This window comes from Erpetoichthys calabaricus, chromosome 8 (genome assembly GCF_900747795.2).
Source record: "Erpetoichthys calabaricus chromosome 8, fErpCal1.3, whole genome shotgun sequence".
Taxonomy (NCBI): Eukaryota; Metazoa; Chordata; class Cladistia; order Polypteriformes; family Polypteridae; genus Erpetoichthys; species Erpetoichthys calabaricus.
In genome coordinates this window covers 158,819,233-158,840,657 of record NC_041401.2, presented here as the reverse complement: position 1 = coordinate 158,840,657, position 21,425 = coordinate 158,819,233, and the positions used below count along the sequence as shown (strand labels likewise).

Genomic DNA, 21,425 nt, shown 5'->3' with positions numbered 1-21,425 from the left:
TTAAACCAGCTTCATATTTTCTTCTGATTGAACGCTCCACTGTGGATAAGGGATGCTCTTACAATAAAGGTGAATGAGGGTGTGAGATACAAAACACACAAATCAGTGCAAACGTCACTTCGGAATAGTTTGGGTATTACTGTGTGGTCACGTAGGCACAATACATAGGAAAACAAAAGGCAGTGTGCCCCGTGGTTACTCTCTCAGGTGGGTGTTAGCGCATCATAATCTCTTGGACCAATAGCGCATTCGACTTATATGGCTGACACTATAAAATACCAGAAATTATACAGTAAAATCAAGTCCCAACTTATCTGCGAGTATATACAGTACTTGATGGACAATGTTACCCAGAGTACCTGCCACTCTTTACTTGTGTGTGTTGACTGCAGCACAGGCAGGTTTAGTGTCCTGCTCAGGGTCACACTGGAACTGGAACTGTGGCACCATATTGCGTCGTTTGTCACATACAGTGCCTTCAGAACGTTTTCAGACCCCTTCACTTTTTACAGTTTTATTGCAACCTTGAGCTAAAATCATTTAAATTCATTTTTCCCTCATCCTACAACACTGAGCACCCCAGCAAAACAGGATTTTAGAAATTTGTAAAAATGTATTAACTCTTGACAAAAAAAAAAATGAACCTCACGTTGACAGAAGTATTCACACCCTTTACTCAGCACTTCATTGAAGCCTCTTTGAAAGCAATTCCAGCCTGGAGTCTTCTCGGCTCTGATACCACGAGCTTCACACACCTGGTTTTGGGAATTTTCCGTCATTCGTCTCTGCACTTTCCCTCGAGCTCTGTCAGGTTGAATGGAGACCGTCCATGGACAGCTATTTTCAGAACTCTCCAGAAGTGTTTGAATGGGTTCAAGCCGTGGTTTCATCATTGTTTCTCATAGCTGAGAGTCCTTTAGGTGCTCTGATGCACATTGTCAAATGTGGGATTCTCTATAGACACGACCCTGCCTTTCCTCATCAGGTCCAGTCAATTGAACTGACCACAGATGAACTGCAAACAAGGCGTAGAAACACCAATGACCATCAACTGAATGCAATGCACACGAGGCAAATTTCAACAGTCACAGCAATTTGTTTTGAGTACTCGTGTCAATGTGAGATTTCTGTTTTTTATTCTTATTATATTTGTAAACTCCTGTTTTCGCTTTGTCATTCTGGGATATTGAGTGCTGCTTGATGAGAAAAGACATGGATTTAATTGTGGCACAAGGCTGCAGTATAGCAACATTTTTAAAAAATGTGAAGGGGTTGCAATATTTTTTGAAGGCACTGTATTTCAAAATTTTTCAGAATTTTACTTGGACGTACTGTCTAATTAACTGACAACACCAACAGTGGCCTGATGACTGCAGCTGCTCTTCAGTGCCTTTCAGTCGAGTCAGCACTGCCAATGCCACCAAGCAAACCCCATATTCACATACACAAATGCACTACGGTTTGGTGCTATGAGTGGCACCCTGTTCTCCATAAAACAATGAAGCTTTATGAAATAATATGCACTTGTTTGTTAATACAAAGATTTTTACTTTGTACATAACCAGATCTTACTTGCTATTACTGGATGTGGCCAACTGTACAGCTGGGAAGTACCAGTGGCCTGTCAGTCATTTCATGGTGGGTCATGCTGTGCAGTAGCACTCAATCAGCATTCCAGCATTTCAACATAAACAGGAGCCCTGGTCCAAACGTGGGCCCTGGTGCCCGTCACGCTGTATACCTGAACCAGAGACGTTTGTGTTGAAAATGTGAAAATTAAAAATACAAATGTGGTGGAATTCAAAAACCAAAACAAGCTAATTGGGTACCAAAGTTCAATGATGTGTTGAGAGAAGTGGTCTGCTCCAAACTTTTCATCTTGTTGATCCAAGAGGAAAACACAAACCTCTGACCACAGACTGACACCTCAACCTTGTATTAAATGTAGTGGGCTCAAATAGTGAAATACTGTATGTACAGTATGTCGGCATCACTGAAGGTGCATTAGATTGATGCCTATCTTATGGTCATCGTCGACAGGATAGACAGACACCCTGAGCTGGGAAAATGGATGGATGGGAGATTACGGTTTACAATTTTAAATATTGTGTGGTCTCTTAATTAACAAACATCCCATTAAAAGACTGACTTTAGGTGCTGTGGTCCTGATCAATTCAAGTGGCCTTCACATACAAAAGAGATCTTTGGAACTGGCAAGCGAAGTATTTTCTGTGTAAGGACTTGGTTGAATTCACCATAAAGATGACACTGAATTAAAAGTCCTTAAAAAATATAAAAGGGTATCCATCTGGCAAGTCAATGCTATGGGCAAAGGTGGCACAGAGCAGAGGATGGGCACATTCAGGATTATGGGGACAGAAAGTTTCTCTGTACTCCAGGATGGATGGACATGGGCCACCAGGGGGCAGTAAATTAAACACAGGTGAAGGGTACCTCAGAAGTAAACTCATGAGTGGGATCTGAAGAAGATGGAGGAGACAGCAGATTGACAGGTGTTTAAGATGACACTATTGAGGAATGGCTGCCCTATCTGACAGCTGGAACCCAGCACAAAGGGAAATGTGGACACTTAAAGATGTCTTGCATGCTCCTGTCAACCTTCTGGAGAATCTGTTTGTGCACCAACAGTCATCTGGATGTCTAGTGGAAAGTACACATTAAATCGTGTGAAAGACTTCTTATTGTCTCTTGGTGATTGACACATGATCACAGTACTTCAGGTTTACTATATCACCACCGTCACATGTACAGCAGCACTGTACAGTGTGACACTCTTATTTGCATGTATCAGAGGGCTGCAGATTAACGGTTACTAAACACTCCACTTGATGCATGCCTATCATAACTTCAGATATCACTCCTACAATAAAGCATGGGGCAGTATCTAGAGATTCTGGTCGAGGAGGAGGCCTTGGAATAATTCATTGTAACAAAATGCAAATCGCTTCTAAAAATTTAGGTGACTTCACATCCTTTGAGGCATTCACTTTAAATATTAAAAGATTCCAACACAATTGTAGTGCTAGTCTACAGACCTCCAGGGCCATATTCATTGTTCATGACCGAATTTGGCAACCTTTTATCTGATTTGGCTATAAATTATGATCGCAGAGTGTCGATAGGGATTTTAATGTACACATTGATATGGGAACTGACACTTTTAGAAAATGTTTTACTTATTTGTTAAATTCAGTAGGATTTTGTCAGATTGTCAAAGGTGCAACTCAAAATCATAACCACACATTAGATTTAATTATAACTTACAAAGTTGAAATTCAAAATTTAAATATTACTCCATGAAATGAAGTTATTTTCGATCACCACTTAATTAATTACGTTTGATTTGGTTCTGCCCTTACCAATACACTCACAGATTAAAACAAAGACAGTGCGACATCTAGATTGTAATTCTGCTTTAAAATTTATAGATACTTTGAGTAAGTCAAGTGTAATTTTGGAAAACCATTTATATCAGTTAACATCAAAAATAAACATGGAAAACCATTTAGATCAGCTAACATTACATTATAATGTGACCTTGAGAGATGCTCTGGATGCAGTGGCTCCCCTTAAAACAAAAGTGATCAAAGCACATAGAAACTCTCCATGGTTTAATGAGAACACTCGAGCTCTTAAATTGGAGTGTCGAAAACTGGATCACAGATGGAGAACAACAAAGCTGCACGTCTTTCAAACTGCATGGACAGAGAGTGTTAAAAAAAATACAAAAAAGCTCTCTTTAAAGCTCGCTCAGAATACTATTCTATAATAATAGATAGCAATAATAAAAATCCTCGGGTACTGTTTACAACAGTGGCTAAATTAACAAATGGAAATTCAGATCTACAGTGCAAATTACCAACAGACATTAGCAGTACAGATTTTATGAACTTCTTTAATGAGAAAATTAAAAATATAAGATCCCAGATCACAGCATCACAGTGTAAACTGCATACTAGTTTGGCAGACCCTGCCTCACACTGCATTCGACACTTTAGAAATCTTAATCCTGTAACAGAGCAGGAACTCTTGACTTTAATTTCTAAAATGAAACCCACTACTTGTTTCCTAGATCCAGTGCCAACAAAACTAGTAAAAAGTTCAATGAATGTTCTTGCAGCGCCTAATCTAAACATTATCAATAGTTCATTATTGCATGGCACAGTACCTGATGCACTAAAAGTGTCAGTCATTAAACCATTCCTTAAAAAGTCAGACCTAGACCCACACACACTTAATAACTATAGACCCATTTCAAATTTACCCTCTCTCTCCAAAATACTTAAAAAAGTAGTCGCCAATCTGCTTCAGTCACACCTTATGCATCACAGTCTGTCTTCTGCACTGGTCATAGTACAGAAACTGCACTAACGCGTGTTGTAAACGATATTCTGATATACTCAGATGAAGGAAACTCCACTGTAATTATGTTGTTACACTTAAGCGCAGCATTTGACACCATTGACTATTCTATTTTACCGCACATGCTAGAAAATTAGGTATGGCCGTACAGGCACTGTCCTTCCCTGGTTTACTTCTTATTTATCAAATCGATTCCAGTAAGTACAGAAATGTGTTGACAGTATTCCATCATTATACACGGAAGTGAGATATGGTGTCCCGCAGGGCTCAGTACTGGGACCTTTACTGTTTTCACTTTACATGCTTCCACTGGGATCTATCATTAGGAAACATAATGTTAATTTTCACTCGTATGCAGATGATACCCAGTTGTACCTTTCTTTTAGGCCAAATTAAGATTTTCTGATGTTGCCTTTAATTAGTTGTGTTAGTGAATTAAAAGTGGATGAATGACAACTACTTGTCTTTAAAACACAGATGATAATTATCGGGGGGAATGATGCTGATCACAATATTTTGTCATCATTTAACTCAGTTGGAATCACCATTAATTTTACTGAATCAGCCCGCAATCTAGGAGTTATCTTTGTAATGTGTGCTTTAAATGACATATTAGAGTCAAAGTTGTCTAAAACGTGTTTCTTCCATCTTAAAAATGTTGGGAAATTAAGGCGTCTTCTAAATAAGTGGGATTCTGAGAAATTAATTCATGCATTTATTTCTAGTAGGATTGATTACTGCAATTTGGTGTTCACTAGATGTTCAAACTTTTCTTTATACAATTTCCAGTTAATCCAAAATGCTGCTGCAAGAATTATTACAAGAACAAGAAAATAAGAACACATAACTCCACTTCTTAAATCCTTACACTGGCTACCGGTTAAGTTTAGGGCAGACTTCAAAATCCTCTTTTAACATATAAAGCCTTAAATGGCCAAGGTCCAGTTTACTTGTCTGAACTTATCATGACTTATAAACCTGAGCGCACATTAAGATCTCAAGATGCCGGTCTGCTTATGAGTCTAAGGATTAATAAAATAACAGTGGGAGGTTGTGCTTTTAGTTACAGGGCCCCTAAATTGTTTAATGGTCTGCCTGCTACTATAACAGATGCCCCTTCAGTCTCAAGCTTTCAAATCCTGGCTGAAGTCTCACAACTTCAATGTAGCATATCCTGACTAAAGCTGCTGATTAACTGTACAGACTGCACCTCTGTTGTTAGTCATTAGCACTAAAACGTAAGTAATATGATAGTTATAATTTGTTAATAAACCCTCACCTATTCCGTCTCTCTACTCAGTACTCAAGTGTGGCACTTGGTGCCACTGCCCACCTGTCTAAGGTAGTAAAGACATCTCTGATGGAGGATCGCAGGAATTGTCAGGTAGAGGGGTCCTTTCATCAGATTGGCTAGCCCAGTGCTGACTCAGCTGTGGAATGGCCAATAGGGGGAGGCAGGTTGATGGCCGAGGTCTCCAAAACTCTGAACAAATCTAAATCATATTATGTAATATTATCTACTGTTGAATTCTGCTCTGTACTTGTAATACTTCTATTGCATTGTTATAGTGTATTGAGGTTTACCTGTGTTGTTCTGTGTATTGTATTGACCCCCTTTTTTTGACACCCACTGTGCATCCAACCTACCTGGAAAGGGGTCTTTCTTTGAACTGCCTTTCCTAAGGTTTCTTCCATTTTTTCCCTACAAGGGTTTTTTTGGGGAGTTTTTCCTTGTCTTCTTAGAGAGTCAAGGCTTAGTGCTTGTGAATTTCCCATTGGGATTAATAAAGTATCTATCTATCTATCTATCTATCTATCTATCTATCTATCTATCTATCTATCTATCTATCTATCTATCTATCTATCTATCTATCTATCTATCTATCTAAAAGGCAACCCCTGTTGAAGCCCATTGCGGCACTTCTTGTGTGATTTTGGGCTATACAAAAATAAATTGTATTGTATTGCTAGAAGCTCACCCTGTAGAGATGTTCCTCTTCATGAGGGTGATGGAAAAAAGCAGAACCTGTGGTGGAACAAAACCTGTGGCAAAATTACCTAAAATATCCAGCCAAGGCCATACTGTCAGGGATTAAAAAACAAAAATGGCAGAGAGACTCCATTAAAGGTTGAACTGAAAATGTATACTAAAAATCTTCACCAGTCACCACTCAGGCCAGAAGGTGCTATAGTAACTTTGCAGAGACTGATGGATAAGGTTGGCAGAGACTTCCCCTTAAATACACAAGGCTATAGTTTGTGCCAGAGGTGGCCTTGCTAGATATTGGATAAATGAATATGAGTACTTAGAATCAGTCAACTGATTAACTTTTATTGTAAAAAAAAGTTGTTCTCATTTTTGCTATTATAGACGTAACACAACACAGTGAAACATGAAAACGTCCAGGAGGACAGATGCTTTCCTAGGGGCTCCATACTGCATGTCAGAAATCATCATGCTAAAACCGCTAATTGGGCCTGCAGAGTTAAGCACAAAGACATCCATCTTACCTCTTGCATCAATGGCCTGGGCTCAGAAGAGCTGCCTCCCACTGGCCTCTGCAAAAACACCACCTGCTTGGTGCACAGGTTTCCTTCACTGAAAAGGCAGCAAAATGAAACATATGAGAGTGGTCCAACTGATTTCTGCACTCCAAAGCATTCTATAAGTGCTTATTCATTCATATTATACATATATATACACACACATCAAACATATATACAGTACATACACATATACACACACACATGTATATCTATATATATATATATATACATACATACATACATACATATATATATACACATATATACATACACACACATATATATATTATATATATATATATTATATATTATATATATATATATTCACGGCACTCGAAGTCTGTGTCACAATCTGATTGTATGGGTGGTTACCTACCAGGTAACGCTTGTGGTTGGCCAGCAATCTGCTAACATCCGCCACGGTGCCCTCAGATTGTGACACAGACTTCGAATGCCGTGAATGTAATTACCCCGATCTACATGCTGTCAAATAAACGAACTACACGCCGTGGCGCAACGTTAGGGGCATCGCCTCTGGCGCTGACGTCCAAGGTTCGATTCCCGAGAGGGAGTGCAGTGGAGTTTGTACGCCTGATGAGCCCAGAATGAGGGCGAAACACGTGTCGCGTACTCTTTGCATTTATTTGACAGTAAACTATTTCAACCATATATATATATATATATATATATATATATATATATATATATATATATATATATATATATACACACACACACATATATACATACATACATACAGTGTATCCAGAAAGTATTCACAGCGCATCACTTTTTCCACATTTTGTTATGTTACAGCCTTATTCCAAAATGGATTAAATTCATTTTTTTTCCTCAGAATTTTACACACAACACCCCATAATGACAACGTGAAAAAAGTTTGAGATTTTTGCAAATTTATTAAAAATAAAAAAATTGAGAAAGCACATGTACATAAGTATTCACAGCCTTTGCCATGAAGCTCAAAATTGAGCTCAGGTGCATCCTGTTTCCCCTGATCATCCTTGAGATGTTTCTGCAGCTTACTTGGAGTCCACCTGTGGTAAATTCAGTTAATTGGACATGATTTGGAAAGGCACACACCTGTCTATATAAGGTCCCACAGTTAACAGTTCATGTCAGAGCACAAACCAAGCATGAAGTCAAAGGAATTGTCTGTAGACCTCAGAGACCGGATTGTCTCGAGGCACAAATCTGGGGAAGGTTACAGAAAAATTTCTGCTGCTTTGAAGGTTCCAATGAGCACAGTGGCCTCCATCATCCGTAAGTGGAAGAAGTTCGAAACCACCAGGACTCTTCCTAGAGCTGGCCAGCCATCTAAACTGAGCAATCGGGGGAGAAGGGCCTTAGTCAGGGAGGTGACCAAGAACCCGATGGTCACTCTGTCAGAGTTCCACAGGTCCTCTGTGGAGAGAGGAGAACCTTCCAGAAGGACAACCATCTCTGCAGCAATCCACCAATCAGGCCTGTATGGTTCAGTGGTCAGACGGAAGCCACTCCTTAGTAAAAGGCACATGGCAGCCCGCCTGGAGTTTGCCAAAAGGCGCCTGAAGGACTCTCAGACCATGAGAAAGAAAATTCTCTGGTCTGATGAGACAAAGATTGAACTCTTTGGTGTGAATGCCAAGCGTCACGTTTGGAGGAAACCAGACACCGCTCATCACCAGGCCAATACCATCCCTACAGTGAAGCATGGTGGTGGCAGCATCATGCTGTGGGGATGTTTTTCAGTGGCAGGGACTGGGAGACTAGTCAGGATAAAGGGAAAGATGACTGCAGCAATGTACAGAGACATCCTGGATGAAAACCTGCTCCAGAGCACTCTTGACCTCAGACTGGGGCGACGGTTCATCTTTCAGCAGGACAACGACCCTAAGCACACAGCCAAGATATCAAAGGAGTGGCTTCAGGACAACTCTGTGAATGTCCTTGAGTGGCCCAGCCAGAGCCCAGACTTGAATCCGATTGAACATCTCTGGAGAGATCTTAAAATGGCTGTGCACCAACGCTTCCCATCCAACCTGATGGAGCTTGAGAGGTGCTGCAAAGAGGAATGGGCGAAACTGGACAAGGATAGGTGTGCCAAGCTTGTGGCATCATATTCAACAAGACTTGAGCCTGTAATTGCTGCCAAAGGTGCATCGACAAAGTATTGAGCAAAGGCTGTGAATACTTATGTACATGTGATTTCTCAGTTTTTTTTATTTTTAATAAATTTGCAAAAACCTCAAATAAACTTTTTTCATGTTGTCATTATGGGGTGTTGTGTGCAGAATTCTGAGGAAAAAAATTAATTTAATCCATTTTGGAATAAGGCTGCAACATAACAAAATGTAGAAAAAGTGATGCGCTGTGAATACTTTCCGGACGCACTGTATATATATATATATATATATATATATATATATATATAAATATACACATACATACATACATAAATATATATACATGAAGCAGCGTCTCAGGGGTCAGTGGTTATAAAAAAACAGTGCAACTCAGGAGCAAGTTGGCAGAAAGCCGTGCAGCTGCAGGGTGTTTACTGAGGAAGTTGGCCAATTGTTCGTTCACATGTGGGTGCGATCAGCATAGCCATTCCTCATTGACACTCTGTGTGTTATAAAGGAAAGCACTTACACTCACAAGGATAAAAGGGGTTTGAGTGGAGAATGGAGAGATGAAAGGAGAAGGAAAACCAGAGACAAGAAAAAGTACAGAATTGGGTGATTGTGTCAGTGCAGAGGAGTGAAGGCGAGGTGTTTGTATGGCCCAGTGAAGGAGACAAAAGAATGTTGCTCCAGAGTGGGTCAGTCTTGTTGAGGAATAGAGGGAGTAGCAGTGACCTAATGCTCTAGGCAGGGGGCAGGACAGTTCCAAGTGTCCCAGAAGTGACCTGGTGAGGTAGCTGGAACTAGAGCCGGAGTGGAACTGTGTTCGTCAGTGTGAATTACAGTATTAATGAATTAATTATTTATTGGGAAAAAACAGTGCTGCACTTTTTGCACACAGTTTGGATTGCTGTGAATAAACGCAGTATGCACATTTGTGCACCATGACTTGCTGTTTGTGTCCTCACTGTCCTAGTCCATCTTGGTTATGACTATCAGTGCCTCGGGAGATGGGCAATGCCAAGGCTGTAGGCACCCTGGGCATCCCATTAATCAATATATCAATATCATTTAAACAAAGGATTTAGGTTACAGTCTGGAGGAATTGTCTGGTCAGCTGCTGTCCACCAAGACAAGAGAGAAAGCAGAAAAATGGGTTTAGCGTTTTGTTTTATTCATATAATGCAGAAGTTTAATAAACAAAACTTAAATCTAAAAAAATATACAATAGCTTCTCCCATAGCACTCCAAATACATTTGCAGTAATCATAAAAATTATAAAATACACCAGAAATATACAGGGATTGCCAGAGGGCAGAAGGGTTAGAGGAGTGGCGCATGTCAGGGTCAGCACTTTGAAAGTGGAACCCACTCTTTAAGCACCAGTGTAGGTATACACAAGCCACTAGGGGGCAGAAGGGCTTTCTGAACTGGCACACTGAAAGTAACAGGCACCAAAGTAAAACTTAGGTCATACATAATCAAAAGAATGCCAGCATATGCTAGCACTAAAGGTGCCAAAGTGGCAGTTTTAGGGGCAGGCATTCTGGGAGTCGCTAAGGGTGAACATTACAACAACTGTGACAAGAACAAAGAATTAAGCATAAGTCTGGTTTGGAATTGGAGCCCAAAAATGTAAAACTATCCCCAGGAATCATTCTAAAGACAATGGAGGGGGAGAAAACTCTGGTGATCTTAAGGCACTTTTACATTCAAAGTTCATTTGCCTTGTGCCAAATCAGAAGACGACTGAGTACTTTCTTTCATCCTCCGGCATGTTTTGTTGTGTAAGTGAACCTGCAGTGACAAACACCTTTATAGCTGTGTTGGGAACTTCATTGATTGGGCAGAAACTATTTTTTCCAGGGAAAAGATCCCCTTGAAAGACCAAACAGGAAAATTTTGCACCATGTGGTTTGTTTTTTGAGTCTCTTCTGAGAACTCATACAAGCAAATAGAAAACGTTTCCCTACCATAAAAAATAGTAGCAGGAATATGTGATAAAATGATATTTCCTTGTGCTGTCACAAACATGATTTGGAAACAAGGGAGGCATGTTTTTTGTATCAAAACTTTTGACACTTCATTGGTAAGTTTTTAGGCTTCTATTTTCCAGTGGAACCTCATGACCCACTCCACTGTAAAGCTCCAGTGAGGGCAAGGGATTCTTTTTTTTATTTTTAGAAAATGCTTACCTTTACAACACAATTTCCCACTGGAAATGCATACAGATATATGCCATGTTTGTGAAGAAATAACTTCTACTTGAAAAATACTGAACTTATTATCATTTATCTCTAAGATGTAATTCTCTCAGGAAACACTAGATGTCACTGTCAGCCAGCAGCCTTGCCTTTGTGTAGCTCAGAAAGCCCACTGGCGATTCTGGGGCATCTTCTGCAAGGAACGCGAGGAGGAGGAGGTTAGGAGCACACACTGATACAGCGCATTGCCGCACCCACCACACGACAAACCAACTCAGGATCCAGATTAGGACTCGAGTGCAGCCATGCAACGGGTGATACCTCAGCACCACACTAGTTCAGATGGAGTGGAACAGTCTGAGGTTTTTTATTATGGCTGGAGTGCCAATTCTGCCACCAACCCCCAAGTTTTTCCCTGACTAGAACAGGAATTAAAGGCCGAAGTAGCACAATGATTCTAGAGTTTGGGAGGCAAGCTAGAGTGACAGCTTACTAGTAGAAATAAAGAAAGCAATGGACTAACAATATATGAAAACAGGAAAAGTGAGACAACAAGACTGCTGTTTTCTGCTCATTACTCCTTTGTGAAATTTGGCTCTCCCTTTGTTCATACCAAGCTTGTGTCAAATAATGCAACCAGCCAACCAAAATTCCATATGCTAGAACTTTCTTCAGAATTATCGAAGCCTGAGATATGCCATGTGGATGCTTCACCATCATAAGGCATTCAATCAAATTGGACTCGTTATGCCCATTTCATACATTAGGTATTAAATTTGTGTAAAGTTTAATCTGCATTTATTGTGATGTCAATGATATTAATGTCAATCATGGCCTAAAATGCGATAAACGTGAGAGGAAGCACAGATGATGAACCTTCAGAGGAATTAAACTATCAAACCTGTGACAGAAACAAAACGGATGGATGGTGTGGAGGTATATAACATGGCGCCCCAATTCTACAGGAGAGGGACATACTCTTAACAAATGCTTTGAGGCTTTTGGTTGTGACCACGAAGAAGCACCCCATGGCAGTACTAACTGCCTTGTATTTCTAAGAAGGCTGGGACACGATGGACCAATCACATTACACTTGTACCTGTCATGCCGGATGATGGGCGTGGGAAGCACAGATGTGAGCAACCAACCAAACTCTGCCAGTGTGTGTATCAATGGGCCGTAATCCGTCTTCACCTCGCAGCCCTGCAAACACAACAGGCACAATCAGCTTTAATACTGGATAACAGATAAAGTCCTGCAACAAAAATCAATAAATATAAATTAACAAAACAACTATCTGAATACAAAAAAAGAAGTTTAATAAGTAAAAACAATATCTGGTTTGTATGTGACCACTACATCGCTTTAAAATGACCTCACCATAAATTCAAAACCTAACTATTTGATTTGCTCGCTTCTGTCTTACAACCGTGGCCCTACAGTTTATTTTTCTTCCATTTTCCGTCGTAGAAGTTTTTTGTTTTCCTCTCCTGTGTGTCAGCAGGTCAAACAATCACATTCAGGAATCAAGAACTCTGTCTACATCCTAAATCAATGGAAACCGCTATGGACCGTTTTATTTGCTTTTGTATCTTTTCATTATCTTTAAAAACATTAAACTGTTTTTACTCAATGGGGTGCAATGTACATATGCAAGATGTAGATATATACTGTATATATTTACATTTATATATATTAATTAGATCTGGTTGTTCTATTGTCCGCCTTAATGTATAAATAATCTAATTAGAAAACCTTTTTCTGATAAGAGTGAAGGTTTGTTTTATACTTTAGTGCATACATTTTGTTTAATAATACCTGAATTATTTTGTATTTAGCATACTTACATTTATTTGAAATTATCAATGTATTAATTAATGATAAGTTTCCTCCCACAGTCCAAAAAACATGCAAGTTAGGTGCATTGGCGATCCTAAATTGTCCCTAATGTGTGTGCTTAGTGTGTGTGCCCTGTGGTGGGCTGGCACCCTGCCCAGGATTTGTTCCTGCCTTGCGCCCTGTGTTGGCTGGGATTGGCTCCAGCGGACCCCCGTGATCCTGTGTGTATATATATATATATATATATATATATATATATACCGTATATATATATATATATATGGTATATATATATATATATATATATATATATATATATATATATATATATATATATATATATATATATATATATATATAGTGCGCTTTGGATAATGACTGACTGACTAATTAATGATAATAATCCAAGTAAATGTAGTAAATGTGAATTTCCCATTGGGATTAATAAAGTATCTATCTATCTATCTATCTATCTATCTATCTATCTATCTATCTATCTATCTATCTATCTATCTATCTATCTATCTATCTATCTATCTATCTATCTATTCTGTTTTTATTGTTAAATCTGTGGAAAGTACCTTGAGTTGTAAATATATGATAAGGTGCTATATAAATAAAGCTAATATTAGTTATTATTTAAATGATTTTTTTTTCTTTTCTGTTTGGACATCCCATACTTGCCTCAATGACAGTCCACTGCTCCACTACAATGGTGTCATTGCCCGGAGTTGGCTCATTACAGCCTCGGCCTTCTTCATACACAAACAGACCCTCTAGAGAGCGGGGTACTGGCTCCCCTGGGAAAATGACACAAAATAAAAACATGTCACATTTTCATCCATTTTATCATGTAAACTAGTAATGCTGGACTGTAAAAGTGGAAGACCAATGGACATTATTTGAAAAGACAAATTCTCCTTGGAGATTAACAAAGTATATCAAATGAAAAAAAAAAAAAGGTAAAAGTCCAAGTCTTTCTAAATGTGATCAAGGTGCACAAGCGTGAGAGACCTTACACTTAAAGCAATGTGTCCATCTTGCTGAGGAAGGGAGTATAAATGGCATTTTGGTCAGGAGCGTTGGCAAGATGAATGCAGTACAAAACTGACAGATCTTGGAGAAAAAAAATGCTCCTATCCACTGAAAAGCTTAAACTGGAAATTTGTCTCAAAAGGACAATGACCCAAAGCACAGAGCAACAATGGCATTGCTTAAAATTATGAGAATGAAAAACATTTGTGGTGAGACCTAAAAATGGCTTTGACTGCCACTTACCAGCTAGCAACACACAACTTAAGCAATTTTGTAAGGAGGAATGGTTAGCCTGATACAATAAGACAGTGTAATATTTGATAAAAAATTATGGAGATGCTGCTATATTAAGCTACTGCAAGTACATTTAAGATCTTACAGAACCCCTGGTCTTTACTGCTTCATTGGGGCAGCACATGATGTTGGTCCTGCTTCAACAAAGGAGATAAAAACTTGCCAAGCAAAGCAAAGTGAGTTTGTAGCCCCACATCCACAGTCTTCAGCCCTCCATTCATACACTTTCAATCAAAAATTAATTTACATATGGTCATTGGTGGGAAAAAATCTTTGACTTTATTTTGTTTGTTTGAGTGCCTATTGACCTTAAACACCTGCCAGAAGACAGTAGGTCAAACAAGACAAGTCCAGCAAGGGAAGAATCTTTCACGATATTAGTAGCTCAGTTGAGACAATGAGAATTGCACTGCACTGCATTAGTAACTCTGAAAAAAGCCTTCCATTGTGCTGGGATACCACAGTATATGTATACATCTATACTAATAAAAGGCAAAGCCCTCACTGACTCACTCATCACTAATTCTCCAACTTCCCGTGTAGGTAGAAGGCTGAAATTTGGCAGGCTCATTCCTTACAGCTTACTTACAAAAATTAGGCAGGTTTCATTTCGAAATTCTACGTGTAATGGTCATAACTGGAACCTGTTTTTTGTCCATATACTCTAATGGAGGAGGCGGAGTCACGTATCGCGTCATCACACCTCCTACGTAATCACGTGAACTAAAAACAAGGAAGAGATTTACAGCACGAGTCAAACACGGGAACGAAGGTAAATGACGTTAATTTTTGAGTGTCTTTTAATACTCTGTAAGCATACATATTAACACATGTGCAATTAAACGTGTGCATTTACGGGGTGATTTCTCAGGCTTAAAAGCTCGTCTTTTATTAAAGAGGTAAATGCAAACTGTTTTCATTCTGAAGGGCACAAACCACGTTAGATTTCATGCTCAAGAGTAAACTCAGCACACAGCTTGGTCATATTACAACCGGTTCATTTTCCTCAGTTTAAAAAGGTTTACTTTTCTTCTTAATAAAATTTTTAAAGCAGTACTTCGCCGCTGCGAAGTGCAGGTATTTTGATATATATCAAAATATATCACGTCATCACGCCTCCCACGTAAGCACGTGAACTGACCCGCTGCCGTTTGCAATGCCATATTCGCGAGATACAAGTTTAATGAGAAGACACGAGGTATAAACGACAGTTTGGATCACTTTGTAATAGAGTTAAAATTGCTGTAGCGAGAAACTTTTAACTGCCGGGTCATTAAATAAAACCCGTGGACATCGCAACATCACACAAGACAGCGGCTCACGTGAAGTGACTGAACGCAGCAGGAGTGATCACTTCGATGAATCAAACCTGTTCAAAAAACACATTACACAATTGATAAGGTACGAAAACAATATGAAACCGATTGTGGATTTGCGTACAGCCACTGAAACTTTGTGACAGCACGAGACTTCAGGTCACGTGTCTCCAAAAGAACCTCATTCAGGCAACTATATTTACTGGCGGTGGCTCAGGGGAGAGAGTTTTTATTCTTCGCATCCCTGTTATACCCTCTGATCTCCCATTTCAATTCAAACGCCTACAATTTCCACTAAGGCTCTGCTTCGCAATGACAATTAATAAGTCTCAGGGGCAGACCCTACAAAAGGTTGGCATTGATTTGAGGCAGGACTGCTTTTCACATGGCCAACTGTACGTTGCATGCTCAACAGTAAGCTACCACACAGCTTGGTCATATTACAAGCAGAGCGGCGAACTGACAACGTGCTATACAAAGAGATCCTTAACAAATAATTATTCATACATTTTCCCTTGGTTTAAAAAGGTTTACTTTTCTTCTTAATAAAAAATTTAAAGCAGTACTTCGCCGCTGCGAAGCACGGGTATTTTGATATATATATGTAGATATGTGTATATATATATGTAGATATGTATATATGTAGATATGTATATATGTAGATATGTATGTATATATGTAGATATGTATATATGTATATATGTAGATATGTATATATATATGACTTTTCTTCTTAATAAAAAATTTAAAGCAGTACTTCGCCGCTGCGAAGCGCGGGTATTTTGATATATATATGATATGTGTATATATATATCTATACTAATAAAAGGCAAAGCCCTCACTGACTGACTGACTGACTGACTGACTGACTCATCACTAATTCTCCAACTTCCCGTGTAGGTGGAAGGCTGAAATTTGGCAGGCTCATTCCTTACAGCTTACTTACAAAAGTTAGGCAGGTTTCATTTCGAAATTCAAAGCGTAACAGTCATAACTGGAACCTATTTTTTGTCCATATACTGTAATGGAGGGGGGCGGAGTCGCGTATCGCGTCATCACGCCTCCTACGTAATCACGTGAAACGCCTTGGGGCCGATCTGGAAGAAGGTAGCACAGCGCCTTGATTTAAACGGTTCCATGTCTTGGTGGGTTTAATACTGTAAGCATACATATTAACACATGTGCAATTAAACGTGTGCATTTATGGGGTGATTTCTCAGGCTTAAAAGCTCGCCTTTTATTAAAAAAGTAAATGCAAACTGTTTTCATTCTGAAGGGCACAAACCACGTTGGATTTCGTAATGATAGTTGATTAGTAAGGTCTATTAAGGGATACTTACAGAATGATTAGTAATGCCTGTGAATTCCGATGCAAGTAGGAGAATGGGCGTGAACTAAACGACGAGTAGTAACATGTACAGTAAATGCCTCTAAAGTCTGTCTATTAAAAAGTTATTATATCTTTCAATCCTGTGTATTGATTAAACTACGAACCTAACAAGATCACTACATGGTGTCAGAAGTGGCGGATTGGAAGAGGAATGTGAAGAAGAGGTTCAGCTTTTGAACGAGTCTCGTGTCTGTGAGTAACCTAAAAACGTGGTCAGAAAGCGCTAAGACGTTCTAGCAAAAGAGGAAAAAAATATGGAAGGATTACAGCCCCCACCAAATCTCCAGTTAAAGGGAAATGTAGCTGAAAATTGGAAAAGATTTAAACAGAGATTCGAGTTGTATCTTGCTGCGATTGAAGCAGATAGGAAAAGTGAAAAAATGAAAGCGTCTATGCTTCTACATGTAATTGGCGAAGATGCGCTAGAGGTGTATAACAATTTTCAGTTTGAAGAAGATGGAGACAATATGAAATTGAACAAAATAGTTGAAAAATTCGAAGCGTATTGCAACCCAAAGCGCAAGTGACGTTTGAGCATCACAAGTTTTTTACATGTTTCCAGAAAAGCGGCGAAACAATAGACCAGTATGTGACGGGATTGCGTAATAGGAGCTGTTCTAAGAAGAAACCGTCGAGACATCAAAGGACCAATAAGCTCTAATCAGAACAGTAACACCAGCGAAACAAATATTAACGAGAAAACAAGTATAAATCAGGAAAGAACATCTCAACTGCAAACACAATTAACCAGAAGATCAAAACGTCAAGTAAAACCACCAGAACGACTCATTGAGACATGTTGACGATTAAAGGAACATTTTCACAGTTGTGCTTTTTATACATAGTTTGAATGCTGGATGTATGCCTCAAATGTTCTGGATAGTTCAGTTGTTTGAAGTGATAAAGTTTATCGAAGTAGCATTTGAAATGTATAACATTACTAAGCTTATAAGTACTGCCTTACTTCTCTTTAAGAAAGGAAGGTGTAATGATACTTGATTTAAACGATTCCAGGTCTTGGTGGGTTTGCATAGTTTATTGTCAATATCTTTACACCTGTTTTTAAGACTTATTGACTGAAACAGGCTTTCACTGTATCGCGGGTTTTTAAAATACAAGAGATCGCCCGTCTATTGCGGAAGTTAGTTCTAGACCAGGGGTGGGCAGATTCAGTCCTGGAGGGCCGCAGTGGCTGCAGGTTTTTGTTCCAACCCAATTGCTTAATAAGAAGCCCGTATTGCTCAAGTAACACTTCAGCTTCACTTTAGTCGTCTCGCTCGTTAAGATTTTGAACCCTTATTGCTTATTTTAGTCTTAAACAGCTGTAGTCTTCGTTTTTAATTGCTCCTAATTAGAAATAACATGCAAATGACAAAAGAGACCAGTATTTCTCCATTTAGCTTGTTTTCATTTACACCTGTGTGTATTTATCACGCACTATTTGGTTTAATTAAATACTTGGAAGGAAAGTGAAGAGAAAAAAGTGAAGCACTGAGAATTACACATCTGGTTTAGACTTCAAATCATTTGGATGATATCCTTAGAAAGGAAAATAAATCTAGGATATGAGAATGACCTGACATGGCAGAGTTAAAGCACTAGCAAGCCATGAAATTAAATAATTGACAAGGATTTGTTTTTAATTAAGCAACTGGGTTGGAACAAAAACCTGCAACCACTGCGGCCCTCCAGGACTGAATCTGCCCACCCCTGTTCTAGACCCATCAGTGATAGGTGAAAATCTGCGATATAGAAAGACCATAGAAATAAACATTTTTATAGTTTAAGCCTTAAAATACCCATCCCACACGCTTTAAACACATGTAAACTTATAAAACACACTTTGTTAACACATATGATATGTGGATGTCAGACTAAGGATATGAGTAACATCTCTGTATTATAAAACATTTTAAGTTCATGCAAGACAAGGCAGTGAGACAGAAAACATCTGCTGTACAGGCTTATTGACACGCAGAGCGACAAGCAAGCGTGCATTCAGCAAGCGAAGTGGCAGGAGCGTACCGCGCCTCGGAGAGTGGGGTTTGAGCAAACGTGCGTTCAGCCCTCACACACCCACCCACACACATACACTCCTCCTCCTCCAGAACGCGCAAAGCGACAAGCAGGCATTTTGGCAGAAGTAGCACAAAGTCCACCTCTGCTTAATGTGCGTTCACCTGCCCCCCTCTTCACAAAGCGAGTGGCAGACACATCAATGTCTGATCACTGCGTGTAGTGTTGCTCTGCGGTGTTAAGAGTGTAGAAAGTGTTTAAGAGCATAGGAAGTGTTTATAAGAGTGTGGGAAGGGTTTATAAAGCCTTAAAATATATATAAATAATAAAATAAATATAGGTCGGTACTTTGCAGATTTTCACTTATCGCGGGGGGCTCTGGAACGTAACCCCCGCGATAGGTGAGGGATGACTGTATTTCTGTTTTATTTAAACCTTTAAAGTTCGTATGCATAGCCCCATTTGGCTGTTTTAGTTTTTTTTTTTCTTTCTTCAGTAATATTTAATCTTCTTAAAGAAAAACAACATATGCATTTTACTTTTTTTGTATCTCTTTAGTAATATTTTAGTGTAAAAGGATAACCAGTATTTAAACCTTTTATGTTACTTTATAAAGTTATTTTACAATGTTGAAAAATTAATAAGAAAGCTACATAATTTTGGCAGCTGCTGCTTTAATTTTCAATGAAATGAAAAAAGCTCTCCAAGTGAAAACCTCAATGAAGAAGAAACAGTTTGCACTATCTAAAAAGGAGAAACCCTCATTTATAAAGGTTTGCTGCAGATGACTTAACTGAAAATAAATGAATAGTTCCTATGTGTATAATACATATTTATCTATTTGACTTATGCCTTTATTCCAGCAACTTGCAACATCTGATGTACAATTTGTTACATTACTTTTGTTTCTTGCAGCACAGGCAGGTGAAGTGACTTCCTCAGGGTCACACAGTGGTGTCAGTACCAGGATTTGAACTGACAAGCTCCGGGTTTGCTGAAATATTACTGAAGAAAGAAAAAAGACGAAAACGGGCAAATGGGGCTATGCATACAAATGTCCATCCATCCATTATCCAACCCGCTATATCCTAAATACAGGAGCCAATCCCTGCCAACACAGGGCACAAGGCAGGAAACAAACCCCGGGCAAGGTGCCAGCCCACCGCAGGGCGCACACACCCACACACCAGGGACAATTTACAATCGCCAATGCACCTAACCTGCATGTCTTTGGACTGTGGGAGGAAACCGGAGTACCCGGAGGAAACCCAGACAGACACGGGGAGAACATTCAAACTCCACGCAGGGAAGCAAACCCGGGTCTCCTAACTGGCACCTTTCACTGCGCCACCATGCCGCCCGCATACAAACTTAAAAGGTTTAAATAAAACAGAAATATATACCTTTATTTTTACTTCCTTAACTTGTGCAGGGTGTATCCTGTAGCAAAGCCCTAAGTTTTTTCATGAAAGCCCCTTTCAGTCAATAAGCCTTAAAAACAGATGTACAGCTAAACTTGCAGCACCACTATTCAATTACACTTGCCTAACGCCTCTCCTAAGGGGACATACTGTGGGATCTAGGTATCAGTCGAAGCACCAATCACAGGCCCGATTAGAAAGCGGGAAGCTGTGATTTGTCGTCTCCCTCCCATGTAACAATCACAGCCCGTGTTACAACGCACTATGTATGTATGTATATATGTATATGTGTGTGTTTATGTATGTGTGTATATGTATGTGTATATATATATATATGTTCATATATATATATATATATATATATATATATATATATATATATATATATATATATATATGTATATATATGTGGATGTGTATATGTACAGTGGTGTGAAAAACTATTTGCCCCCTTCCTGATTTCTTATTCTTTTGCATGTTTGTCACACAAAATGTTTCTGATCATCAAACACATTTAACCATTAGTCAAATATAACACAAGTAAACACAAAATGCAGTTTGTAAATGGTGGTTTTTAGTATTTAGGGAGAAAAAAAAATCCAAACCTACATGGCCCTGTGTGAAAAAGTAATTGCCCCCCTGAACCTAATAACTGGTTGGGCCACCCTTAGCAGCAATAACTGCAATCAAGCGTTTGCGATAACTTGCAATGAGTCTTTTACAGCGCTCTGGAGGAATTTTGGCCCACTCATCTTTGCAAAATTGTTGTAATTCAGCTTTATTTGAGGGTTTTCTAGCATTAACCGCCTTTTTAAGGTCATGCCATAGCATCTCAATTGGATTCAGGTCAGGACTTT

At 39.1% G+C, this 21,425-nt stretch overlaps 1 protein-coding gene across 1 annotated transcript in view; it reads right to left on the bottom strand.

Moving 5' to 3' along the window:
• rftn2 (raftlin family member 2) overlaps positions 1–21,425 on the bottom strand; it is an 82,456-nt gene that overhangs the window by 2,235 nt on the left and 58,796 nt on the right. The window contains exons 6-8 of the mRNA XM_028807643.2: positions 13,781–13,896; positions 12,357–12,460; positions 6,895–6,982 (exon numbers count right to left, since the gene is read on the bottom strand). Coding sequence (XP_028663476.1) covers positions 6,895–6,982; positions 12,357–12,460; positions 13,781–13,896 — 308 coding nt within the window. The remainder of the gene's footprint in view (positions 1–6,894; positions 6,983–12,356; positions 12,461–13,780; positions 13,897–21,425) is intronic.